Below are 26,436 nucleotides of genomic sequence, written 5' to 3'. Positions count from 1 at the left end.
CAGCATGTGGTGTCTTAATAAAAATAAATTAATTAATAATTTGAATATGTGCAATAAAAGTACTGTATGTGAAATGGTATGGCAAATAAAAAAAAAACATACTACTGTATGGTACTTTTTTTAATTCAGTAAATGGTCTAGATAAATATCAAAAAAGTTATTTTGCATCTTTATTATTTAGCAAAGTTCATATTAATTATTTAATTAATAGTTATACGTCGTTTTTCACCATGGAAATTGTCAAGTATTGCATTGTGCGATAAAGTATCCCATGAAGTAAGCACTTGTATATTGCACATTTTGGCAAAATGTGTGCATTATTAATTTTCATAGTATGTCTAGTATAAACAGAAACATGTTAAGAGTACGCTATCACAAACATAGCCAAAGAAAGTTACTTGTGAATAAATTCAACAAAACATATCTATGTAATCTAAACATGTGAATATCAGTCCCTATGGGTCTTTGAGTTAATGAGCTGCATGTGTCTGCAGACCTGTGTCATGTGAGCCGTGCGGAGAGGGCAGGATCTCTAGTTTGGTGAGCTCTGAGGAGCTGGACAGGAGCTGCTGAGCCTCCATCAGAGAGCAGTGCTCTGTGCTCATTCCATCTATAGCCAGGAGAATATCTCCCACGTGCAAAGCACCACATCTTAGGAAGAGAGGGAAAAAGAGCAAGAGAGTGAAAGAACGGTGGTAACAAGGTGAGAAAGTCAAGAAACGGAGTGAAAACAGTCACAACAGATGGGAAGGTGTAAGGTAAAAAAAAACAGCGAGAGAAAAGGATTGCAGAATATGTTCATTTAAAAATAATTATCTGAGAATACTTCCGGTTTCATGCTAATTAAATTAAATAATCTAGTTTTTACTGCATGTGGATCTAACACTAATTGTGAGGAGCGTAATCTCCAAACACAAGGTGATGTAAACAAACATAAAATAAAGTTTTGTCATTCCTAGAGAGCATGGGAATGATGCGAGGTATGATGCATAGGAAATATAATGTTATTTATTTGTTTATTTAATAGGAACTATTAACATTAACGAACACTATAAAATAGTATAAAAAAAGTATAAAATACAAATTTGTGCAATTTCCAGTAAATTAATATAATTTAATGTTAGCTAATTTATTCAGACATTATTTATTTAAAATTATAAAAATTCTCAAAAAATATCTGGAAATAAGGTGTGCATTATTGATTTATGTAGCTGTCAGTATATTTTGAAACCAACAAGCTGCTGACAATAATTCAAATATCAACCAACTGTCCAAATACTGACAGAATAATCTGCTACACTCTTGTAAAATGTGTTGTATCAGGTAATTAATTATTTAGAATTAAATGAATGCCTATGCTTTTTGTACTCTTTATTAATGTATTCGTGCATGTGATGTCTGTTTGGCTCTAAATTTGTGTGCTCACCTGTCTGCAATACTAGCAGGCTTGATTTTCTGGATTGTAATGACCTGTCTGTTCCTGTAGAGGGAGGTAGCGAGACTGAGTCCCAGCACTGAACCTGCGGAGCGGGCGATGTCCACCTGCAGCGGCCCAGACGACTTCTGCACCGAGTCTGACATAAAAGCAAACAAGAACCAGAGAGAAACAGAAAGATGAGGGGATTTTTCCTTTTTTTAATTTAGATGTGTACAAAAAAACAAAAGCAAGAATTTGGACTTAGGAGAGAAAGGAAATCTAGAGAAAATGTCCCGTACCAACTTCCAGTTTTCAATAATTCAGTTTTGGGTCAGTAAAGCTTTTTTTATGTTTTTGAAAATATTTTATGCTCACTAAGGCTTCATGGATTTGTTCAGAAATGCACTAAAACAGTAATAGTGTCAGTCATTAAAAGAAAAAATCTACTAGGAGACTAATTGAGTCTTTTAGAGAAGCAGGAAGCTTTAATCTCATTGCCGTGCAGGAGAAAAGAGAGGGATCTCATTGATGCTTTGTCTTTCCTATGGGAATCTAGAGGGAAGTGGAATATGTTTCTACTCTAATTAAGGCCACATGAGAGTAGCTGTGCATACAAGCAAACTCAAGCGTGTGTGTCTGTGCGCACGTGTGCATCTGTGTGCCTGCTCACCCATGACCATGATGTCGTACTCGATGAGGAAGAAAGCCTCCTGGCTGCTCTGCATGATCAGGGTCAGAGCGTCTGCATGTTTCTGTCTGTTCTGAGCAACACCGTTCACGCTCAACACACGGTCGCCCGCTCGCAGGGTTCCCTCTCTGACAGACGGAGAAACACGGAGAGACGTATGGAAACATAAAAAGACAGCAGTTGAGATGAGAGGTGAATATAGACTTGAATGCGAAAATAAAATACATGCCCACTGGGATTTCATGATTTTTTTCCAGCATTTCTTGGAAATTGATTTATTTTTTTAATAAGGAAACCACATTTACCATGTGTATGACCCTAGAATTATTGAATTCTGATCATCTTTAAACAAGAATTTTAAAAAAAGAAAAAAAGTGAATGAACAAAAAGAGTGCTGTAAATTTTCTGTGTCTGTTAAATATTCACCATCAGACCATCCAAGGTGAATATGTTGTTTGTTTCTTCATGGGAACAGATTTGGAGAAATTAAACATTACATCAATTGCTCACCAATGGATGCTCTGCAGTGAATGGGTGCCGTCAGAATGAGAGTCCAAACAGCTGATAAAAACATCACAATAATCCACAAGTAATCCACACCACTTCAATCCATAACTTAATATCTTGTGAAGTGAAATTCTGTGTGTTTGTAAGAAATACATCATCATTACATACAACAAATGAATCATAACTAACAAATACATCATTAAGACATTTAAACCATCTTGCACACTATGTCCTGCACTAAGGTTAACTGCCCATAATCCTCCTCCAAGTTCATCTCCTGTGTCTCAAATCAAATTCCAACAACATATTAGTTCAGAACTGCTTTGGACTGTAAATATTGCTTGATCTGTGCATATTTCTCCCCTGATTCAGATAAGATGACCTTTGCACTGGAGAAAGCAATGGATAGAAGACTTGTATTTGTAATGGCAACGGTTTGAAGTTAAAATGTCTTAGTCGTGGATTTGATTATTACAGACACATGTTGTTTCACTTCACAGGACTTTAACTGATGGACTGGAGTGGTGTGGATTACTTGTGGACTATTGTGATGTTTTTATCAGCTGCTTGGACTCTCATTCTGACGGCACCCATTCACTGCAGAGCATCCATTGGTGAGCAAGTGATGGAATGCTACATTTCTCCAAATTTATTCCCAAGAACAAAAAACAAACTCATTTACATCTTGGATGGCTTAAGGAAGCTAATTAGCTCATTTTCATTTTTGGGTGAACTATTCCTTAAATAACTCTCTTTAACATCAAGCATGTCACACTTTTTTCCACACAATTATTTTAAATTAGAGGCTGACATTTTTTCGGGAATCCCACGGGTCACGGGATTCCCGTGGGATTCCTGCAGGATGGGAGTCATCTTTGCTATTAATCACGGGATTTGGACGGTACAGGATAAATGGTTAACGGGAGCAGACGGGAGCGGGAATCAACCAATAGCAAAGACGACCAAAAAAGAAAAAAGTAAATGCACCATTTTGTAGTTTCCTTTTAATACGCCTACAATGTAACGCAATTAAAAAATAACTACACGACCCAGCCGTCCCAGAAGCCATCAGTGCTTTTTGTCACGGCTTCCCGCCGGAATTCAAAGAGCAGTGATGGAGGGAACTAACAGCCGCGGAGAAGTCGATGTGGCAAAAAATGATTTACAGCGCAAAGTCAGAAGTAATGACATGTCTATTAAGTTCACAGAACTGGTCGGAAAGTCGGAAATATTAATTAAGTTTATGAGAGTAGAATGTGACGGTGATAGCACGATGTACGCTGCTTGTAAGACATGCTTAGTCTTAGTCAAGTACGCAAGTGATTCAGGGACGAGCGGTCTGAAGAGGCACACTTGCAAGGCAAATTCGGCAAAGAATCAGCCAAGCATCCCTTCGTTCATCAAGCGAAAATTGCCGTCAGGTGTCAAGTCTCGTCTGACCGACAGAATTGCTCGCATGTGCAGCCAAGATCTCAGACCCTTTGCTGTGGTAGAGGGGAAAGGCTTTACCAATGTAGCACAGGAGCTGCTCGACATTGGAGCCAAATATGGAAGTAACGTGCAGGTGGAAGACATACTGCCATGTGCACGCACAGTTTCCCGTCACGTAGAAGGGGAGTATGAGAAAATAAAACTGCTGGTCATGGAGGAGCTCAGTCAGGTATGTCACTCTGCACTATTTTTATACATAAATTGTACCTCTCACGCAGTAGTCTGTGATCTATAGATTCTAAACCCTATACACCAAATTTTCCTTACAATTTTTAAACGCCATAATATCTCCATATTCTAAACTGTTAATCTTTTTTACATGCAAGCTATTTTGTGGCCCATTAAAAATATAATTCTTCCTTTAATGCAGACTAGAGACCATGCTGTAACCACAGACCTTTGGACAGAGGAAAGGACCAACACACACTACATCACTGTTACAGTGCATTACATCCTTGACTGGAAGATGGTAAATCGGATTCTGGCCACAAGAGAGATGGAAGGTGTTAAATCCAGTGACCACATCAGAAGGACTGTGGAGAGAATCCTTCAGGTATCTCTCTCCGTGTGTCTGTCTGTCTCTCAAATCAGATCATCTTTATCCACAAGGCATGTGTAATTAATATTGCTAATTAATGATAAAATTGGGAAAAGTATGAGAACAGAGTGCAACAGTAACAACAAAAAACATGTTTACAAGAAAAATTATACAATAAGAGAAATATATCAATAAATACAACATGTGTGTGTCACTGTCCCTTACTGTACTGCACATCAGTTTGTTGCAGGCAGCTGCATTTGCTGCTCTCTGTGTCGGAGGCAGTTTTACTTTTTTGATAGATTAAGGAAAACGTTTCATAAAAATGTCAAACTTTTAAAAATAGTTTTCATATTTTCATATCTTGGTGTCCTCCTGTGCTGATATGCATTAAGCATATGTGTAAACACTGTATGTTTTGTCCTAATATAGTTATAAACATTTATTGAAAAGTTCTCTGTTCAGTTACAGGACCGTTAGTCATTCTGTTTTGATGCTCTTATATCTGGGCTTCTTTTTGCAAAGCTTTTGTGTTAGTCTTTTTTTAATCTTTTTTTTTTTTTTACCTCACACAGGAATTTGGCATCCTGAGCAACGACACCGCTTTTGTAACGGATAATGGCTCAAATGTGGTTGCAGCATTCAAGGATTATGTCCGACTCTCCTGTGCTGGCCATAATATCAACTTAATCTTAAAACATGTATTTGACTACTTGGACGAGGACAACCCAGTGCACAGCAACATCATCAAGCTGTTTAAGGACACAAAGACCCTTGTCACACATTTCAAAAGAGCAGGGTAAAATAGCATACAATTTTTGTCACAGTGTCTGGGTTGTGTCCCTGGGTTTCCACTAGATGTCCTCCTTTCTCACGGTGTCTGTCACCTTATCACTTCCTGTCTCCTTATTTGGTCACCTTCCTCCTTGTTTAGGTAATTGATTGTTCCCCACCTGTCTCCTGTTTCCCCATCATCCTTTTGTGTATTTATACCTGGTCTGTCTGAGTCTTAGTCACGGAGTCCTTGTTTAATGTTAAACGTTAATTCTTGTCCGTCATCTTGCCTTGCCTTGCCGTCTTGTTTAGTTTATGTTTGGATTGCTCTTCTGGTTTTCGACTCACGCCTGGACTGTTTATTCTCTGTGGATTAACCCCTAATAAAGACATACCCGCAATTGGTTCTCTCTCCTGTGTGTTCAGTAACACCAAACGTGACAGAAGGACTCCGTCACACTGAGATCCAGCGGTATGTTTTTTCCCCGTTCCCCAGCCAAGATGGCGGAGCGGAGAGCTAAGTATCTCCGGCTGATCGCTCTCCGCCAAGAGGGCAATGAGGTGGGTGCCCTGGCACAGGTGTTCTGGTCCCTGGCCGAGGGTATGGGATACAACGATGCGGCCTTGAAGGACTACTTCAACGGCGGGCTGGATGATCCAGTGTCTCAGGAGGAGATGGTACATTTAGAGACACTGGACTACTGGGAGTTTGTGTACTATGTGCAGCATCGGCTTCTGTGGAATGCCCCAGCCACTCCGGTCTCTTCCGGTGGGGCGGTCCCCAGCCCAGCACCACTGCTCAAGATGGCCGCCAATCCAGGGCCACAGCACAAGATGGCTGCCAGCCCAGAGCCACAGCACAAGATGGCCGCCAGCCCAGCGCCACAGCACAAGATGGCCGACTCAACGCCTGAGTCTCCAGATAAGGTGTCACCGGCTCGCCAACATAGAGGACGGAGGAGGAGGAGACAGGCGTCTACCGTTCCTCAAGGCCCAGAGGACGTTCCCGAGGCGGTGCCCGATGCCGTTCCGGAGACCGAGGCGGTGCCCGATGCTGTTCCGGAGACCGAGGCGGTGCCCGATGCTGTTCCGGAGGCCGAGGCGGGGCCCGATGCTGTTCCGGAGGCCGAGGCGGGGCCCGATGCCGAGGCGGTGCCCGATGCCGAGGCGGTGCCCGATGCCGAGGCGGTGCCCGATGCTGTTCCGGAGGCCGAGGCGGTGCCCGATGCCGAGGCGGTGCCCGATGCTGTTCCGGAGGCCGAGGCGGTGCCCGATGCCGAGGCGGTGCCCGATGCTGTTCCGGAGGCCGAGGCGGTGCCCGATGCTGTTCCGGAGGCCGAGGCGGTGCCCGATGCCGAGGCGATGCCCGATGCCAGGGCGGTGCCCGATGCTGAGGCGGTGCCCGATGCTGAGGCGGTGCCCGACGCCGAGGCGGTGCCCGATACTGTTCCGGAGGCCGAGGCGGTGCCCGATGCCGAGGCGGTGCCCGATGCCGAGGCGGTGCCCGATGCCGAGGCGGTGCCCGATGCCGAGGCGGTGCCCGATGCCGAGGCGGTGCCCGATACTGTTCCGGAGGCCGAGGCGGTGCCCGATGCCGAGGCGGTGCCCGATGCCGTTCCCGAGGCCGAGGCGGGGCCCGATGCTGTTCCGGAGGCCGAGGCGGTGCCCGATGCCGAGGCGGTGCCCGATGCCGAGGCGGTGCCCGATGCCGAGGCGGTGCCCGATGCCGTGGCGGTGCCCGATGCTGTTCCGGAGGCCGAGGCGGTGCCCGATGCCGTGGCGGTGCCCGATGCTGTTCCGGAGGCCGAGGCGGTGCCCGATGCCGAGGCGGTGCCCGATGCTGTTCCGGAGGCCGAGGCGGTGCCCGATGCCGAGGCGGTGCCCGATGCTGTTCCGGAGGCCGAGGCGGTGCCCGATGCCGAGGCGGTGCCCGATGCTGTTCCGGAGGCCGAGGCGGTGCCCGATGCCGAGGCGATGCCCGATGCCAGGGCGGTGCCCGATGCCAGGGCGGTGCCCGATGCTGAGGCGGTGCCCGACGCCGAGGCGGTGCCCGATACTGTTCCGGAGGCCGAGGCGGTGCCCGATGCCGAGGCGGTGCCCGATGCCGTTCCCGAGGCCGAGGCGGTGCCCGATGCCGTTCCCGATTCGGTGCCCAAGACCGGTCTAGAGTCAGGGCCAGTTCCTGTTGACCGTCCAGAGTCGAGTCAGGTCCCAGTGGACTCTCCAGAGTCAGGGCCAGTCACTGATGACCTTCCAGAGTCAGGGCGGGTCACCGTTGGACGTTCAGAGTCAAGTCAAGTCACTGGGTGGGCTGCTGCTCGGGCCTGTTGGACTCCGGCATCGACCACAGGGGGGTGGTGGTCATCCGCTCCGCCCTGGGGGACTCTGGCATCGACCACGAGGACGTGGTGGTCCTCCGCTCCACCCTGGGGGGCTTCCGCTCTGACCACACGGACGTGGTGGTCTTCCATTCCGCCCTGGGGGGCGTCCGCTCTGACCACGAGGACGTGGTGGTCTTCTGCTCCACCCTGGGGGGCTTCTGCTCTGACCACACGGACATGGTGGTCTTCTGCTCCGCCCTGGGGGGCGCTTGCCCTGACTACACGGTTGTGGTGGTCTTCTGCCCCGCCCTGGAGGACTCTGGCCTCGACCACAGGACGTGGTGGTCTTCTGCCCCGCCCTGGGGGGCTTCATGTTGTTTTTTGTTTGTTGTTTTTGTATTTACTCCTGTCCCTGTTCCTCTCTGTAGTCTGGCCCTCCATCCCTCCCCCTGAACCTCCTCCAGTCCTCCTCCCTCCTGGTCTTCCTGTTTTGTGGTTACTTTCTGGTGCCTGTTTCCAATGTCTTTCTTTTCTGGCCCTCCATCCCTCCCCCTGAGCCTCCACCTGTCCGCCTCCCTCCTGGTCTGTTTTGTGTCTGTCGTGGAGCGTCTGGGAGCCGCTCCGTAGAGGGGGGGTTCTGTCACAGTGTCTGGGTTGTGTCCCTGGGTTTCCACTAGATGTCCTCCTTTCTCACGGTGTCTGTCACCTTATCACTTCCTGTCTCCTTATTTGGTCACCTTCCTCCTTGTTTAGGTAATTGATTGTTCCCCACCTTTCTCCTGTTTTCCCATCATCCTTTTGTGTATTTATACCTGGTCTGTCTGAGTCTTAGTCACGGAGTCCTTGTTTAATGTTAAACGTTAATTCTTGTCCGTCATCTTGCCTTGCCTTGCCGTCTTGTTTAGTTTATGTTTGGATTGCTCTTCTGGTTTTCGACTCACGCCTGGACTGTTTATTCTCTGTGGATTAACCCCTAATAAAGACATACCCGCAATTGGTTCTCTCTCCTGTGTGTTCAGTAACACCAAACGTGACAATTTTATGTCTTCCTGGTAAATCTGCTTATATAGTTTGAAAGAAATTAAAATGAAATAAATAAAATTAAGCTACTGTAATTTATACCTGCACAGGTCTTTGTTTTTTTTTTAACTCAATTTTAAATAAATCTCTTTTTTTTTTTTTTAATAAATGTTGTTTTCCCAAAAGAGAGGCCAATGAATTGGAATTTATGTCACCGTAACATCCATTTTTCTTGTGCAATCTCTTTATATTTTAGGTTGCAAAAAGCACTGGACCAGTCACTGAAGCAATCTGTGGAGACGAGGTGGAATACCAGACTAGCAATGCTCCAATCTGTTAATGATGCTCTGAGATCTGGGAGGCTGCATGACATCCTGCTTCGCCGAAACGAGCTCCGTTACCTCAACAACATAGACTGCGAACTTCTTGAAGACATCATCCAACTCCTGAAACCTTTCGATGAGGCTACCAGGCATCTCTCCACTGATCAGACACCTACCCTTCACCTTGTCCTCCCGACCAAGGCTACTCTACTGAGGGGTTTGTCGATCCAGGATGGAGACAGTGTGATTGTAAAAGAGGTAATACAATACATTTCTGATTTTCATTTAGTTGGTGGTCATTCAAGTAGCAAACATAAGCACAGTGCAATGATGTTGCATGTATCGTCATGCTCCTCCTCCCCTAGCTGAAAGGGAAGTTAGCCCAGGCAGTGGAGATGAAATTCAAAGTCCACCTGTACCATAAGGTAGCCACAGCTCTCTCTCCTAGCCTGAGGAGTTTCTTAAGGAAAACTCTCAACGGTCAGGAGTATGAGGAGGTCATCAGCACCCTGACAGCACTCACAGAAACGGCAGGGACAGAGGAGAGAGTGAGAGGCCTTGTGGAGAAAGAGGGTGAATAACACTAGCATCAACAGCATTTGCAGAGCAAATGACAAAATTTATTTTCATTTAATTAGAGTGACACACACATACAGGACAGGTGTGAGGATTACCTTATAGGTAATGTTTAATATAGGTGTGTTAGACAATTGAGTATGTTAGACTACAAAGAACTAGATTGTAAATGACAATGTTCTATAAGAATCTGTCTTTTTTCCTGAAGATCCATCCCCAGAGCAAGGAGCTACGGAGGTGCATAACTTCTTTGCAAGTTGTGTAGAAGAGGAGGAGAGGAAGGAGGACAGTGGTGATATGGAGTCACATGGTCGCCAGTTGGTGCTGCAATACATGAGTGACACTAAGTTGACATGTTTCCAGTGTCTTCTTGACTTCTGGCGGGAGATGTCAGGTGGGCTCGTACCAGTTGCCAAGAGGCTGCTAGCTATCCCCGCAACAAGTACTCCTTCTGAGCGTAGCTTCATTGTTGCGGGAAGACTGATAGAGGAGAGGCGTTCTACCCTCAATCCAGAAAATGTAGATGCACCTTTGTTCCTACACAGCAACATATAACTAAGATGGACTCATTATGCAAGAGCATAATTGATGAAAATCGTTAACATGTAATTAAAAAAAACTATAAATGTAAACTATAAATCAACAATAAATGAGTAAAATGCAGCTTTATGTGCTTTTTGGGTTTATTAAACTATTTTACACATGGTGTGAACTATGTACTGTTTTTCTTTTATTTGCTGTCTTCCATTTTCTGGAGAAAATCTAGAAACAGGGGCTCAGCAGCTGGTCTAAAACAGGATGGAGAGCAGATTAAATCAAATTCTATGTATTAACTAAACACTAATTGAAGAAAAAATATATGGGAGCGGTACAGGAGTGGGAGTCAATTTACCAGGAGCGGGATGGGATTATTTTTTAAACTTTGGTCTGGGAGTGGGACGGGACAAGATTTCTTTCTATGGGAGTGGGATGGGACAGGAGTGAAAATCCACTCCCGTGTCATCCTCTATTTTAAATAGTGAATTACTCAGTAACACAAAAAATGTGACATTTTGCTGAATTGTGAAAAACTGGAGGTACTGATATAAGTGTTGTTTTGCAAGAACAGTACACACTGTGGTAGTGTAGTTACTATGCTAATCTAATTCACATTAAAGCAAGAAGTTGAAACAGTAAGTGTTCATATGCATGATTTTCGCCTGCTTGTGTGTGTGTGTGTGTGTGTGTGTGTGTGCGCGCTTCAGGCTGTGTTCTACCCTTCTCACTCAATCTAATGTCATCAGCCTCTGCTTCAGTTAACGTGTGCCTCCAGAACCAGCTTACAGGGTTCAGCGATCACACATACAACATACAGAACGCTCTTATAATCTACACTAAACACATAACATCTCATACACAGATAGAAAAAAAACTCTTATTACAAAAAACAATCACTTACCGGATGCATGCAGATGGCACTGATGTCACATACACACTAAAGCAGAGAGCTTCACAATGAGTCAGACATTCTGGTAATTAATAAATGTGTCTCACACACACACACACACATACAGACCAATGGTTTGAGTCATCATGGTCTCACCTGTCTGCGGGTCCGCCGGGCCTGACGTAGGTCACTACTAGAGGTCGAGCCTTATGCCAGTCCTCATGAAAGCCCCCTGAAAGCATGTGAAACACACCCCTGACATGCCAACTCCACACTTGCTGACCTTGAGGATAACATCACACAAATGATTTCAAATACATTTTTTCATTTCCCTCAGTTTGTAAAAACAAGACAAATATGCAGAGTGCTGGAGTTTTATTGAAAGGATTCCCAAACTGGACCATTTTAAATCTAAAATATATTTTTTTAAATCTTAAGATTTTTATTTCAATTTTTCAAAATTAATATTTCAATAATGTTTACATGCTCACATGTTGCAAACAAAATATTTCATTTCCTTTGTAAGTTAGATGTTTTTATGTGAAAATTACAGTATTTACTTTCATTTGACATTTTTATGACTAAATTAATTATTAGCATAACCCCCATGCAGTTCCTCACAAGCTGGTTTGGGAAACACTGTTGTAATGAACCTAGAATATTCTTTGTGCTACAATAATAATAAACAGAAACAGCTAATTTGATTTCAAACCATAATGGATGTATTTTTCCTGAGTTTTAGGGTCATAACCTCATTTCAAGTTGAAAATTAGTGCCGTCAAATGATTCATCGTGATTAATCACATCCAAAATAAAAGTTTTTATGTAATATATGTGTGTGTACTATGTATATTTATTATGTATATTTAAATACACATCCATACAGTATAGTTAGAAAATATTTATATATATTTACATGTATATATTAATAAAATTTAATATACAAATGCATGTGTGTGCATTTATATATACATAAAAAATATAGACAGTACACACATATATATTATGGAAACATAAACGTTTATTTTGTATGCGATTGATCGTTTGACAGCACTATTAAAAACACATGCAATATTCATGTAAAGACATTTTAAAGTGCCTGATGGTTGTTCAGTACCTCTCAGAACGAAGCCAAAGCTGTTCCCTTCTTTCTCCAAGCACACTTCGATAGTTCTAGAGATGATGCTGCAGGGATTGTTGGGAGCTAAACACAGAGAACTGCTTATGTTAATGTCACAGGAGGATGAGATACACTGTTCTCTGAATGATTGTTTGGGGTCAGTTAGATTTAAAAAAAAATATCCTGATAATTAACAATAATAACATTCATTAATATTAATTAATTAATTGAAATAGAAATGAATAGAAATTAGGTATATTCAGCAAGGACACATTAAAATGATCAGAAGTGTCAAAGACATTAATGAATGTCTTCAACATTTATAAAAATAAATTCTTCTTGATTAGCATATTAGAAAGATTTCTGAAGGATGACACTGAAGACTGGAGTAATGATAATAAATTACACTTTAACATACATTCAAACAGAGAATGGTCATTTTAAACATTTTGCATTATTACTGTTTTTACTGTATTTTTGATCAAATAAATGCATCTACAGTGAAAATAAGATACTTTTTTTTAAACACTTAAAAAGAGATATTTCACCCAAAAATTGTAATTCTGTCATTAATTACTCACCCTCATATGGAGCTAAAGGAGTCTCAAAAAAGATAAATGCACACACTACATTCACATACGCACACACAGGATTCATAAATACACACACAGGATACACAAATGCGCACAAAATTCACAAATGCACACCAAAATGTAAAAAGCACAGAAGATTCACAAATGCATACAAAATTCACAAATGCACACACAATATGTAAAAAGCACAGAAGATTCACAAATGCATACAAAATTCACAAATGCACACAAAATTCATAAATACACACACAATTCAGAAATGCAAACAACATTTAAAAATGCACTCAAGATTTAGAAATGCACAGGACAAGATTCAGAAATGTATTTCTGATGCACACACACATATATCTTGATTTACAAACTGCTTGCGGTCTGTGAACTTCACTGCATTTGTGTGTGAATTTTGAGACTCCCCTGACTTGGCTCGACACACAAATGCCTTTTTTTTAACGGGGAATGATCAGCAACCAATCAGATATCTCCCTTGTTTAAGCCAATCACAAGAACGCACCCCACGCGGGGGATTGTTTACTTCTAAGCCAATCACATGAACGCGTTCACACTGCGCGATATGCTTGTGTCGCGAGCGCGAGCTAGCGCGGTGGAGTTCTGTCTTTCAGTTGGTTGAGACCTCAACACGGCTTCTGGCAACGACAGGGGAGCGGTATAACTTAAAGTGTTTAGCTAGTTATCTCCTTGTTGTGAGATGTTGTTTAATTGTTAATGTTAACCGGTTTAACTGTGTAACTATCAACATAAGCTAGCGAGCTAGGCTAGGGTCAGGCTAGTATCTTTCCATAAAGTTGACATTCTTGTGAATTAAGTGACTGACAGGGTCTGTCGCCCGCATCCGAGGTAGCAGCTCGGGCTTTTGTGCAGTTATTGGCCCCAATTTTGTGTTATAACGTTAACTTATGTGAAAATGGGGTTTCTAATTCTGACTCCCCTCGCGTGCACGCGCATGGCGTCATACAATGTCGTAAGTAATACATTGCAATTTGTGTATCGGTGTTTGATGGTGTTGAGGATGAGTTGTGTCTCAAGAATGAGTTTATTTATGAATTTGGCAGTTGACAAATGTCAAATAATATATTTCATGTAAATTATATTGTTATGCTGTATGAAGCACACGTGCATACAACCATGTACATAATATCTGTGTTTTTTATTTTATTTTACTGTACTGTAATTGGTTCAGTGTTCTGCTGTTGTTGTATCTGTGTACTTGAAAGCGCTTTCTGTTACAAGAAATTATTTAATTATCTTTACAAACATATTTGGCAATAAAGGTCTACCTCTGACCATAGACTGTAGTGTCCTGATGACCCTTATAAAATATTTAACTATTTAGAATTGTTTTCAGGCAAAAGCGGTTTTATTTGCTACTAACACTGACACTGTCCATCACAGAACCATTTACACAACCCCAATTCATGTTATGTTACTCTTCTGTTGGCAGTTATCCTAATAAATGTACTTTTAGTACCACCTTTTCATCATATTTTTATTATGATTTCACAGTTCTGTTGTGAATAACATGAGATGGGAAAATCATTAAGTGTTTTTATTTACAGTTTACACAGTTTTACAATCAAATAGAAATTACAATAAGCAAACATAATATTTTCAAATAAAACTATAAAAGAAATAAAAAAGCATCAAGTTTACTGGGTCAGGGGCCAAATAAACTCATTCTGGAGACACATCTCATCCTGTAGAATATCTGCAAAAGAGTGTTTAGATTCAATAATAAGCATTTAATAAAGGGAAGTATGAATTCGCTGAATTCATATGACATTCTATTGATATGCTCGATGTATAAGCACAAGGTCTTCACGGCTTTTCAATGTTATCAACATAAGGGCAGAGTAATTAAGGCAGATTTAAAAAAACTCCTGAAATTGTTCTGCTCTCTAACAAACACATTTTGTTTCATGAAAAAGAATATTGCAATAGAGAAAACGAGCAGTTTTTTTTTTTGTTTTACTGCAGTAAAACACACAAACGACAAAAGCACAGCTAATGTTAGACAGTCCAAGCTGTAAATCAGATACGTTTAGTTAAATGCACGACCAAACACCGATACACAAATTGCAATGTATTACTTACGACTGTCTGTTTTCGCAACTGGCGCCATTGTATGACACCATGCGCGTGCACGCAGTGTTGGGGAGTAACTAGTTACATGTAACGGCGTTACGTAATTTAATTACAAAATAAATGTAACAGTAATCAGTTACAGTTACTAAGAAAAAATGAGTAATTAAATTACAGTTACTTATGAAAATTGTAACGATTACAAAGAGGATTACATTTGAATATTTACACACATCCACATACAGTTTATTTCTTTCCCAAATTGCACTAAGACATATGGCCCATAATCTCCGAGACGCGGAAAACACATTCGTAGAATCGAGTAATAAAAATTGAATTCAGCCTATAACGCGGACGCAATATGACACATTTTGGACGAATAAATCAAAAGTAGGTCAGTACACTTGAATCAAAACCCGATATGGACTGATGTCTGTGAATATTAAGCCGCAAAAAGACTGAATATGAATCCTGCACGTTCTGCGTGTCTGTGGAAATGAGGCGCTGACTGGACATCGGGAGAACCGGGACTATTCCCGGTGGCCTGGCAGACGATTTGGCCTTCTACTTTAATATTGTTATTGTATAATTGCAGGCCGAATATACTAAAGCTATTATTTCCGAATCCGCCATTCGATAATTAAATTTCTAATAAATCATGAATCGGTTAGTCGTGACTGGCAATGATTGGGCTCGCGCGCTCTCCGCGCCTCCGCCGAACGGTTTGGATCAGACTCCGAGTAATCAATGCGAGAGAGAGAGAACTGTGTAAGCGCACAGCTGGAGCAGAGAAGCGACACTTCTGTTCAGGGTTTCAGGTGCAGGTCAGTTTCATCTGTAAATATGCTAATGTAGTTTTGTCTTTGTTTACTTAGTCAAGCAGCAGCACATTGCTCGCAATCACTCAAAATACTGTATAAATGACGTCATTGTTATCTTTTGTAATGTTACAGTAGTAAGTAAGCAGACAAATCATCATATTTTATCATAGGTTTAGGGGCAGCTAGTGGATACAAAATCACAACCCTTTGGATAATTAATATAGCCTATGATATGGCACTAACTGTGGTTTAACTATGGAATTTGTAGTAAAAATAAATACAAGTGGTAATTCATTTGCCAAAAAAACAAAATTGCACTTACAAAACATGGTAAAAGTCAAATAAAAATCTTCAGTATTAAAGTCATGAGAGAGATGGGTGGATAATGGAAGTGAAGGTGCAGTTCAGGAGAAAACTCTTAATTACGTTGCAAGTCCCCAACCTAAGGATTCAAATCTTTTTGATGTCAGGTCCAAAAAAAATAGGGCTGTCCATGTTTCAGAATGGGTTGTGGGTGTATGAGTGTGAGATTTCCCAGCCTATTTTTTTCCCCAGTCCGCCCCTCATGGAAATTAATCTCTAGAACAGTCACTTCATGAGCATTTTTTACTTATTTTGAGAAACTATCATCATATCATATACAAAGAGACAGCAGTGTTTCAAAAAGACACCAATGTTTCAGGAGTTTAGTACACAAAATAGGACAAATGCTTATTAGATAACCATATTTGAGTTGATGTATATGCTTTTATTTTTTTATTAACTATTTTTCCCCAAACCGTTGTTAGATGCAGTTAGATGCCTGTAGTTATGCAAAGATTTGGTTTCAAAAACAGTATCTATAAACTATTTCTTTTGATTTTAAATCTGCTTTGAACTTCAGATCAATCTCTAAGTAAAAGGCAGTACTAAAGTCTGATTGTGTGGTGGATGTGTTCAAATGTGATCATCTTAATTCAAGTGATGAAGGATGGTGAAAGTCTGACAGTATTGAGCACTACTGTAAGGTTAAACCTGCATGGTGTAAAATGGTTGAAGATGATTAACAGTTGCAAATTAACATTCATTAGAAATTTATAAAAAGTAATCAAAATGTACTCAAAAGTAATTAGTTACATTACTTTATTAAAGTAATTAAAAAGTTACACTACTATTACATTTTAAATAGGGTAACTTGTAATCTGTAACCTATTACATTTCCAAAGTAACCTTCCCAACACTGCGTGCACGCAAAATTGGGGCCAATAACTGCACAAAAGCCCGAGCTGCTACCTAGGATGCGGGCGACAGACCCTGTCAGTCACTTAATTCACAAGAATGTCAACTTTATGGAAAGATACTAGCCTGACCCTAGCCTAGCTCGCTAGCTTATGTTGATAGTTACACAGTTAAACCGGTTAACATTAACAATTAAACAACATCTCACAACAAGGAGATAACTAGCTAAACACTTTAAGTTATACCGCTCCCCTGTCGTTGCCAGAAGCCGTGTTGAGGTCTCAACCAACTGAAAGACAGAACTCCACCGCGCTAGCTCGCGCTCGCGACACAAGCATATCGCGCAGTGTGAACGCGTTCATGTGATTGGCTTAGAAGTAAACAATCCCCCGCGTGGGGTGCGTTCTTGTGATTGGCTTAAACAAGGGAGATATCTGATTGGTTGCTGATCATTCCCCGTTAAAAAAAAGGCATTTGTGTGTCGAGCCAAGTCAGGGGAGTCTCAAAATTCACACACAAATGCAGTGAAGTTCACAGACCGCAAGCAGTTTGTAAATCAAGATATATGTGTGTGTGCATCAGAAATACATTTGTGAATCTTGTCCTGTGCAGTTCTAAATCTTGAGTGCATTTGTAAATGTTGTTTGCATTTCTGAATTGTGTGTGTATTTATGAATTTTGTGTGCATTTGTGAATTTTGTATGCATTTGTGAATCTTCTGTGCTTTTTACATATTGTGTGTGCATTTGTGAATTTTGTGCGCATTTGTGTATCCTGTGTGTGTATTTATGAATCATGTGTGTGCATGTATGAATCTTGTGTGTGCATATGTGAATGTAGTGTGTGCATTTATCTTTTTTGAGACTCGTCTAGCTCCATACCCTCATGTCGTTCCAAACCCGTAATACCTCCGTTCATATTTCTAACACAAATTAAGATATTTTTGATGAATTCTGAGAGCTCTTTCGCCCTCCAATAGACAGCAATGTAATTAACATGATCAAGGTGAAGAAACATAGCAAGGAGATCGGTAAAATAATCCATGTGACATCAGTGGTTCAGACTACAAGAATACTTTTTGTACACAAAGAAAATAAAAATAATGACTTTATTCAACAATTCGTCCATTTTGGAGAGTATCCACTGAATGTAAACGTTAACCGATCTCCTTGCTATGTTTCTGCACCTTGTTCGTGTTAATTACATTGCTGTCTATTGGAGGGTGAGAGAGCTCTCAGAATTCATCAAAATATCTTAATTTGTGTTCTGAGTATGAACGGAGGTTTTACGGGTTTGGATTGACATGAGGGACATTTTTAGGTGAACTATCCCTTTAAAAATCTTCCCACGCAAAATGTTTATTCCGCAGGAGACTGGAGTGAATGTAAATGTGAATGTATGTGTGTCCGTACCGAAAGGCGGCAGCTCGTACTCCACCTCCAGCACCACACGCTCACCGATGTTCTTCAGCATGCTGATGATCTCATCGTGTCTGAGTTTGGACAGCTTTATCCCGTTCACTGATTTGATATAGTCTCCGACATTGAGCTGGTCACTCCTGCCACACAGATGCATAAGGAAAATTAAACAATGCAGTGATACATTAACATGTACAGTAGATTCTTAGGTTTCTGATTAATATGTTTGACAACAAGTGTACAGAAAGATGTAATTTATGAATGTGTTTTATCAACATGAATCAGTAACAGTGAATCATGGCACTAGAAATGCCAAGGTCATGGGTAAAATTCCCAGGGAATGCAAGAGCTAAAAACAAAAAACACCTTAAATACATTCATACAGGTCCATATTTACCTTTTACAAGTACATGAAACAGCATGCAACCTACATTTATTCCCTTTAATTATATTTCAAATAAATGCTTTTATTTTGAAATTACTATTCATTGAAGAATACTATAAAAATATATCATGGTTTCCACGTGACTATTATAAGCATCACAACTGTTTTCAACATTGATAATAATAAAGATCATGTGACACTGAAGACTGGAGTAACGATACTGAAAATGCATCTCTTGTTGTCACATAATAAATTACATTTTAATTACAAATTACAAATAGAAAACAGTTATTTAAAATTTTAATATTTCACAATATATCGTTGTAATGAATTAATCTTCGTAATCATCGGGAAGAAGGAGGCGGGAACCGGCAGACAATCAAATGAAACTTTAATAATCACAAAATAACCAAAACAGCGCACCAGCCCCTCACGGACGACTGGTGCGCTCAAATAAAAACCAAAACACAACTAAAAGCCCAGGCCTGGTCCTCTCTCGTCCTTCACTGTCGTCTCTCCAGTTTTATATCCTTCCATCTCCTCCGTGGGACTTGAGACCGGCAGTGGGTCGCAGGTGCCACTGATTTGCCCAATCATTGCCGGCCTCACTCCTTGTTCCCACTTCCCTCGGCCCCGCCCCACTCGCCACAACCGTTTTTTACTGTATTTTTGAACAAATAAATCTTTCAAAATTAAAAAAAACAACACAAATCTGAACCGTAGTTTATGAAAATTGTTAATGACCTAAATCCTAAGAACAAGATTACTTTAATATAATATGGCTGCCCTAATATGAAAACTGCAGAAAGGTGCGTATTTGTGTTGTGCAGCAGTACATACGCTTTGTGGGTGTATATATGTGTGATGTTAGCGTAGCTGACTCCTCATGTACTGTTGTAGAAGCTAATTTAAGCCACTGCTGTCACCCAGCGCTAGGATTTTGCCTGTAAGCGCCGCATTAACTTAGACAACGGCACGTGCTCAGAACCGACACAGTGACAACACACAAAACTAGTTAATTTACACATGAGCACACAACCAAAGGCAAAACAAAACACCCAAACACATCATTTTGTGATTCTGCATAATTATGCAGTGGAGTTAAACAGCATTAACACGCATAATAATTATAAACTAGCACATCTGCACTAGAGCTTCGGAAACGGGGATAAAAATGGCTGTGAACTTAAATGCAAGGTCATAAGCTTAAATCACCTGGCTGCAAAACAAACAGTACTTCAGTAAAAACTTCAGTAACATGCACATCAATCCTGCGCTGCCTACAGGTCAGCACAACCATTCAGCTAAAATCTTCCTTGTGTGTGTGTGACAGAGAGAGAGCGGTCACGTTAGGCCTACGTCAGCCTGTCACACTAGAGGCTGATGTGATGGAGCAGCCCACATCCTGAGGTCTCACACACAAACACACACACACACACACACACACACACACACACACACACAACAGGAGCAGCACAGATCCTGAGGTTAAAGAGCTGTGCGGGTAAACAAGGTGCACCGCACACACTGCACCACTGCTATTTTAGCATCACTGAAATACTATTATAGTTTTTCATTTTAGTTTAAGTTTTTGTAAATTTGTTACCATTTTTATGACCATATTTTCTGGAAAATAAGTCACACACAAGGTTATTTTAGTATTAGTGACATACTATAATAGATTTTATTAATATTTGTAATGTTTTTTTTATTGCATTTAACTGCATTTTTAATACAATTTTAATACAGTTGTCATTTTATTACTTATTTTCTGGAGAAAAAAAAGGGCACACACTACACTAGTGTTATTTGAGTACTGTTGAAATACTATTGGAGTTTTAAAATTTTTTTTATGTTTTTACTTTTAGATCTTTCATTTTAAGTGATTTCACTTTTGTCAGTCCATTAATTTCATTTAGTCATTTTTATTAAGTGAGAATTGCATTGTTGAGTGAAACACTTCGATGTATGATGACAACAGATTATTATATTCAGAAATAATTTAAAATACAGTAAAAGGAGCACTTATACATTATACAGGTAAGTCTCAATAAATTAGAATGTTGTGGAAAAGTTTATTTCAGTAATTCAACTAAAATTGTGAAACTCGTGTATCAAATAAATTCAATGCACACAGACTGAAGTAGTTTAAGTCTTTGGTTCTTTTAATTGTGATGATTTTAGCTCACATTTAACAAAACCCCACCAATTCACTATCTCAACAAATTAAAATACTTCATAAGACCAATAAAAAACATTTTTATTGAATTGTTGGCCTTCTGGAAAGTATGTTCATTTACTGTACATGTACTCAATACTTGGTAGGGGCTCCCTTTGCTTTTATTACTGCCTCATTTCAGCGTGGCATGGAGGTGATCAGTTTGTTGCACTGTTGAGGTGGTCTGGAAGCCCAGGTTTATTTGACAGAGGCCTTCAGCTCATCTGCATTTTTTGGTCTCTTGTTTCTCATCTTCCTCTTGATATAACTCCATAGATTCTCGGTCTGGTGAGTTTGCTGGCCCGTCAAGCACACCAACACCATGGTCATTTAACCAACTTTTAGTGCTTTTGGTAGTGTGGGCAGGTGCCAAATCCTGCTGGAAAATGAAATCAGCATCTTCAAAAAGCTGGTCAGCAGAAGGAAATTTCTTGGTAAACGGTTGCAGTGACTTTGGTTTTCAAAAAACACAATGGACCGACATCAGCAGATGACATTGCACCCCAAATCATCACAGACTGTGGAAACTTAACACTGGACTTCAAGCAACTTGGGCTATGAGCTTCTCCACCCTTCCTCCAGACTCTAGGACCTTGGTTTCCAAATGCAATATAAAACTTGCTCTGATCTGAAAAGAGGACTTTGGACCACTGGACAACAGTCCATTTCTCCTCCTCCTTGTCCTTAGCCCAGGTAAGACACCTCTGACGTTGTCTGTGGTTCAGCAAATTCCTTGAGACGTCTGTGTGTGGTGGCTCTTGATGCCTTGACCCCAGCCTCAGTCCATTCCTCATGAAGTTCACTCAAATTCTTGAATCGATTTTGCTTGACAATCCTCATAAGACTGTGGTTCTCTCGGTTAGTTGTGCATCTTTTTCTTTCACACTTTTTCCTTCCACTCAACTTTCTGTTAACATGCTTGGATACAGCACTCTGAACAGCCAGCTTCTTTGAAAATGAATGTTTGTGGCTTACCCTCCTTGTGAAGGGTGTCAATGATTGTCTTCTGGACAAGATCAGCAGTCTTCCCCATGATTGTGTAGCCTAGTGAACCAAGCTGAGAGACAATTTTGAAGGCCCAGGAAACCTTTGCAGGTGTTTTGAGTTGATTAGCTGATTGGCATGTCACCATATTCTAATTTGTTGAGATAGTGAATTGGTGGGTTTTTGTTAAATGTGAGCTAAATTAATCCCAATTAAAAGAACCAAAGACTTAAACTACTTTAGTCTGTGTGCATTGAATTTATTTAATACACGAGTTTCACAATTTGAGTTGAGTTACTGAAATAAATGACCCTTTCCAAAACATTCTATTGAGATGCACCTGTATACGTTACTATAAAACATGTATTTTAGTTCCTCTCTTTCCTTAACAAATCCTTTAAATTTACCAGTTTTCAGAACAAAACAGGTATAACAAATCTCAGCATAAAACAGAAATTATATTTGCATTCATTAGAAATAACACTCATCATAAATGACACTCATACACAAAATTATTTAAAGTGAAATCATTAGCATGCAGCACAAAAAAGTGTGCTTTTTGGTATTTTATTTTAAGATTTTGTATTTGTATTTTAACTTGAAGTTTTAAGTTAAGCAATCATTTTTTATTAAATATTTTTGTTTTTTAGTTATCATTAACTACAACAACCCCGCACACAAAATACACTGTTTGCAACCCATTTTCCTTTGTGATGTATTTCTGGATTAAATGGGATATTTCAGTAGAAAATCATGGGCTGGATTTATCTACAGTAATATAGTGGAAATTAACTGAATGGTGAAAAATGTCATAATGTGGAGAAGTGTTAAAATAATAGGTTTTGATGATATCACTGGAAAAGAAAAGTCCAGAGTTTGTGACCAGAAATTATTTTAATAGAAAGTAGAAAGAGAAACATGTTTACCATTTTATGTTCTACTTCTCAAGATTTTACTCCACAGAAAAATAACCTAATAATCTCTCAGAGATCTTTCTCAACAATATCTTAAACTGTGCTCAGATTACCAAAGTATTCTCTATACTAGTTGTAGTCTTTAGTTTATTTATAAAGCATCAAATAAAACAGCAAAAACTGACCAAAGTGTTGTAAACCACAAAACAAGATAATACATAAAACATACCCATATTGTAACACAAACATACAAATCATAACATCAAATATTACCATATTAGATCATCCATCCATCCATCCATCTTCTTCCGCTTATCCGGGGCCGGGTCGCGGGGGCAGCAGTCTAAGCAGAGAACCCCAGACTTCCCTCTCCCTAGACACTTCCTCCAGCTCTTCTGGGGGGACACCGAGGCGTTCCCAGGCCAGCCGGGAGACATAGTCTCTCCAGCGTGTCCTAGGTCTTCCCCGGGGTCTCCTCCCAGTGGGACGCGCCCGGAACACCTTCCCTGGAAGGCGTCCAGGAGGCATCCGGAACAGATGCCCGAGCCACCTCAGCTGACCCCTCTCGATGTGGAGGAGCAGCGGCTCTACTCTGAGCTCCTCCCGGGTGACTGAGCTTCTCACCCTATCTCTAAGGGATCGCCCAGCCACCCTGCGGAGAAAGCTCATTTCGGCCGCCTGTATCCGGGATCTTGTCCTTTCGGTCATGACCCAAAGCTCATGACCATAGGTGAGAGTAGGAACGTAGATTGACCGGTAAATCGAGAGCTTCGCCTTGCGGCTCAGCTCTTTCTTCACCACGACAGACCGGTACATCGACCGCATTACTGCAGAAGCTGCACCGATCCGTCTGTCAATCTCCCGTTCCATCCTTCCCTCACTCGTGAACAAGACCCCAAGATACTTAAACTCCTCCACTTGAGGCAGGAACTCTCCACCAACCTGAAGTGGGCAAGCCACCCTTTTCCGACTGAGGACCATGGCCTCGGATTTGGAGGTGCTGATTCTCATCCCAGCCGCTTCACACTCGGCTGCAAACCGTCCCAGTGCATGCTGAAGGTCCTGGCTTGATGAAGCCAACACGACAACATCATCCGCAAAGAGCAGAGACGAAATCGTGTTGTCACCAAACCTGACCCCCTCCGGCCCCTGGCTGCGCCTAGAAATTCTGTCCATAAAAATCATGAACAGAACCGGCGACAAAGGGCAGCCCTGCCGGAGTCCAACACGTACCGGGAACAAGTCTGACTTACTGCTGGCAATACGAACCAAGCTCCTGCTCTGGTCGTACAGGGACCGGATAGCCCTTAGCAAAGGGCCCCGGACCCCATACTCCCGGAGCACCCTCCACAGGCCGCCGCGAGGGACACAGTCGAATGCCTTCTCCAAATCCACAAAGCACATGTGGACTGGTTGGGCAAACTCCCATGAACCCTCCAGCACCCCGTAGAGGGTATAGAGCTGGTCCAGTGTTCCACGGCCTGGACGAAAACCACACTGTTCCTCCTGAATCCGAGGTTCTACTATCGGCCGGATTCTCCTCTCCAGTACCCTGGCATAGACTTTCCCAGGGAGGCTGAGAAGTGTGATCCCCCTGTAGTTGGAACACACCCTCCGGTCCCCCTTCTTAAAAAGAGGGACCACCACCCCGGTCTGCCATCCCAGAGGCACCGTCCCCGACTGCCACGCGATGCTGCAGAGGCGTGTCAGCCAAGACAGCCCCACAACATCCAGAGACTTGAGGTACTCAGGGCGGATCTCATCCACCCCCGGTGCCTTGCCACCGAGGAGTTTCTTGACTACCTCGGTGACTTCAGCTTGGGTGATGGACGAGTCCACATCTGAGCCCTCAGCCTCTGCTTCCTCAATGGAAGACGTGACAGCGGGATTGAGGAGATCCTCGAAGTATTCCTTCCACCGTCCAACGACATCCCCAGTTGAGGTCAACAGCTCCCCACCTCTACTGTAAACAGCATTGGTAGGGCACTGCTTCCCTCTCCTGAGGCGCCGGACGGTTTGCCAGAATCTCTTCGAGGCCAACCGATAGTCCTTCTCCATGGCCTCACCGAACTCCTCCCAGGCCCGAGTTTTTGCCTCCACAACCACCCGGGCTGCAGTCCGCTTGGCCTGCCGGTACCTATCAGCTGCCTCAGGAGTCCCACAAGCCAACCAGGCCCAATAGGACTCCTTCTTCAGCTTGACGGCATCCCTTACTTCCGGTGTCCACCACCGGGTTCGGGGATTGCCGCCTCGACAGGCACCGGAGACCTTACGGCCACAGCTCCGAGCGGCCGCTTCGACAATGGAGGTGGAGAACATGGTCCACTCGGACTCAATATCTCCAGCCTCCCTCGGGATCCGGTCGAAGCTCTGCCGGAGGTGGGAGTTGAAGATCTCTCTGACAGGAGGCTCTGCCAAACGTTCCCAGCAGACCCTCACAGTACGTTTGGGTCTGCCGAGTCTGTCCAGCTTCCTCCCCCGCCATCGGATCCAACTCACCACCAGGTGGTGATCAGTTGACAGCTCCGCCCCTCTCTTCACCCGAGTGTCCAAGACATACGGCCGGAGGTCGGATGAAACGACCACAAAGTCGATCATCGACCTACGGCCTAGGGTGTCATGGTGCCACGTGTACTGATGGACACCCTTATGCTTGAACATGGTGTTCGTTATGGACAAGCTGTAACTAGCACAGAAGTCCAATAACTGAACACCACTCGGGTTCAGATCAGGGGGGCCGTTCCTCCCAATCACGCCCCTCCAGGTGTCACTGTCGTTGCCCACGTGGGCGTTGAAATCCCCCAGTAAAACGACGGAGTCCCCAGTCGGAGCACTTTCCAGCACCCCTCCCAGAGACTCCAAGAAGGCCGGGTACTCTGCACTGCCGTTCGGCCCGTAGGCACAAACGACAGTGAGAGACCTATCCCCGACCCGAAGGCGCAGGGAAGCGACCCTCTCGTTCACCGGGGTAAACTCCAACACATGGCAGCTGAGCTGGGGGGCTATAAGCAGACCCACACCAGCCCGCCGCCTCTCACCATGGGCAACTCCAGAGTGGTGAAGAGTCCATCCTCTCTCGAGGAGTGTGGTTCCAGAGCCCAAGCTGTGCGTAGAGGTGATCCCGACTATCGCTAGTCGGAACCTCTCAACCTCACGCACAATCTCGGGCTCCTTTCCCGCCAGTGAGGTGACATTCCACGTCCCTAGAGCTAGTTTCCGTGTCCAGGGATCGGGCTGTCGAGGCCCCCGCCTTCGACTGCTGCCCGATTCTCTAAGCACCGGCCCCTTACAGTCCCTCCTGTAGGTGGTGAGCCCACGGGAACATATTAGATCAATTATAAGCTATTTGATTTTTAGGAGAACCAAGACAAAGCTAATACCCCAATGAAGCTTAACTGAGAACTCCACAAAGTGGATAGTGATCAGCGTGTGTGTGTTTCTCACCGGATCGCGAGACCTCCTGGTCTCAGGTTTGACACTCTTGGCTTGCCGTCCTTGTCACATCCTCCGGAGATCGTGAGGCCGAGACTGGTGCCCTCTTTTTTAATCAGTTCCACTGTCGTCACACCTCTCTGCTCATCTGTGTG

The 26,436-nt window shown here is 42.7% G+C and overlaps 1 protein-coding gene across 5 annotated transcripts in view; it reads right to left on the bottom strand.

Moving 5' to 3' along the window:
* Positions 1–26,436, bottom strand: part of LOC132098069 (glutamate receptor-interacting protein 2-like) — a 49,188-nt gene that overhangs the window by 14,638 nt on the left and 8,114 nt on the right. For all 5 annotated transcript variants that reach the window (XM_059504187.1, XM_059504188.1, XM_059504184.1 and 2 more), the window contains exons 3-9: positions 26,294–26,429; positions 18,343–18,488; positions 12,199–12,285; positions 11,238–11,313; positions 2,088–2,233; positions 1,427–1,574; positions 497–651 (exon numbers count right to left, since the gene is read on the bottom strand). In XM_059504187.1, coding sequence (XP_059360170.1) covers positions 497–651; positions 1,427–1,574; positions 2,088–2,233; positions 11,238–11,313; positions 12,199–12,285; positions 18,343–18,488; positions 26,294–26,429 — 894 coding nt within the window. The remainder of the gene's footprint in view (positions 1–496; positions 652–1,426; positions 1,575–2,087; positions 2,234–11,237; positions 11,314–12,198; positions 12,286–18,342; positions 18,489–26,293; positions 26,430–26,436) is intronic.

The sequence above is a fragment of the Carassius carassius genome, chromosome 21 (genome assembly GCF_963082965.1).
Source record: "Carassius carassius chromosome 21, fCarCar2.1, whole genome shotgun sequence".
NCBI classification, from domain to species: domain Eukaryota; kingdom Metazoa; phylum Chordata; class Actinopteri; order Cypriniformes; family Cyprinidae; genus Carassius; species Carassius carassius.
Note: the sequence above shows the minus strand (reverse complement) of the source record. Positions and strands in the feature narration are given on the sequence as shown.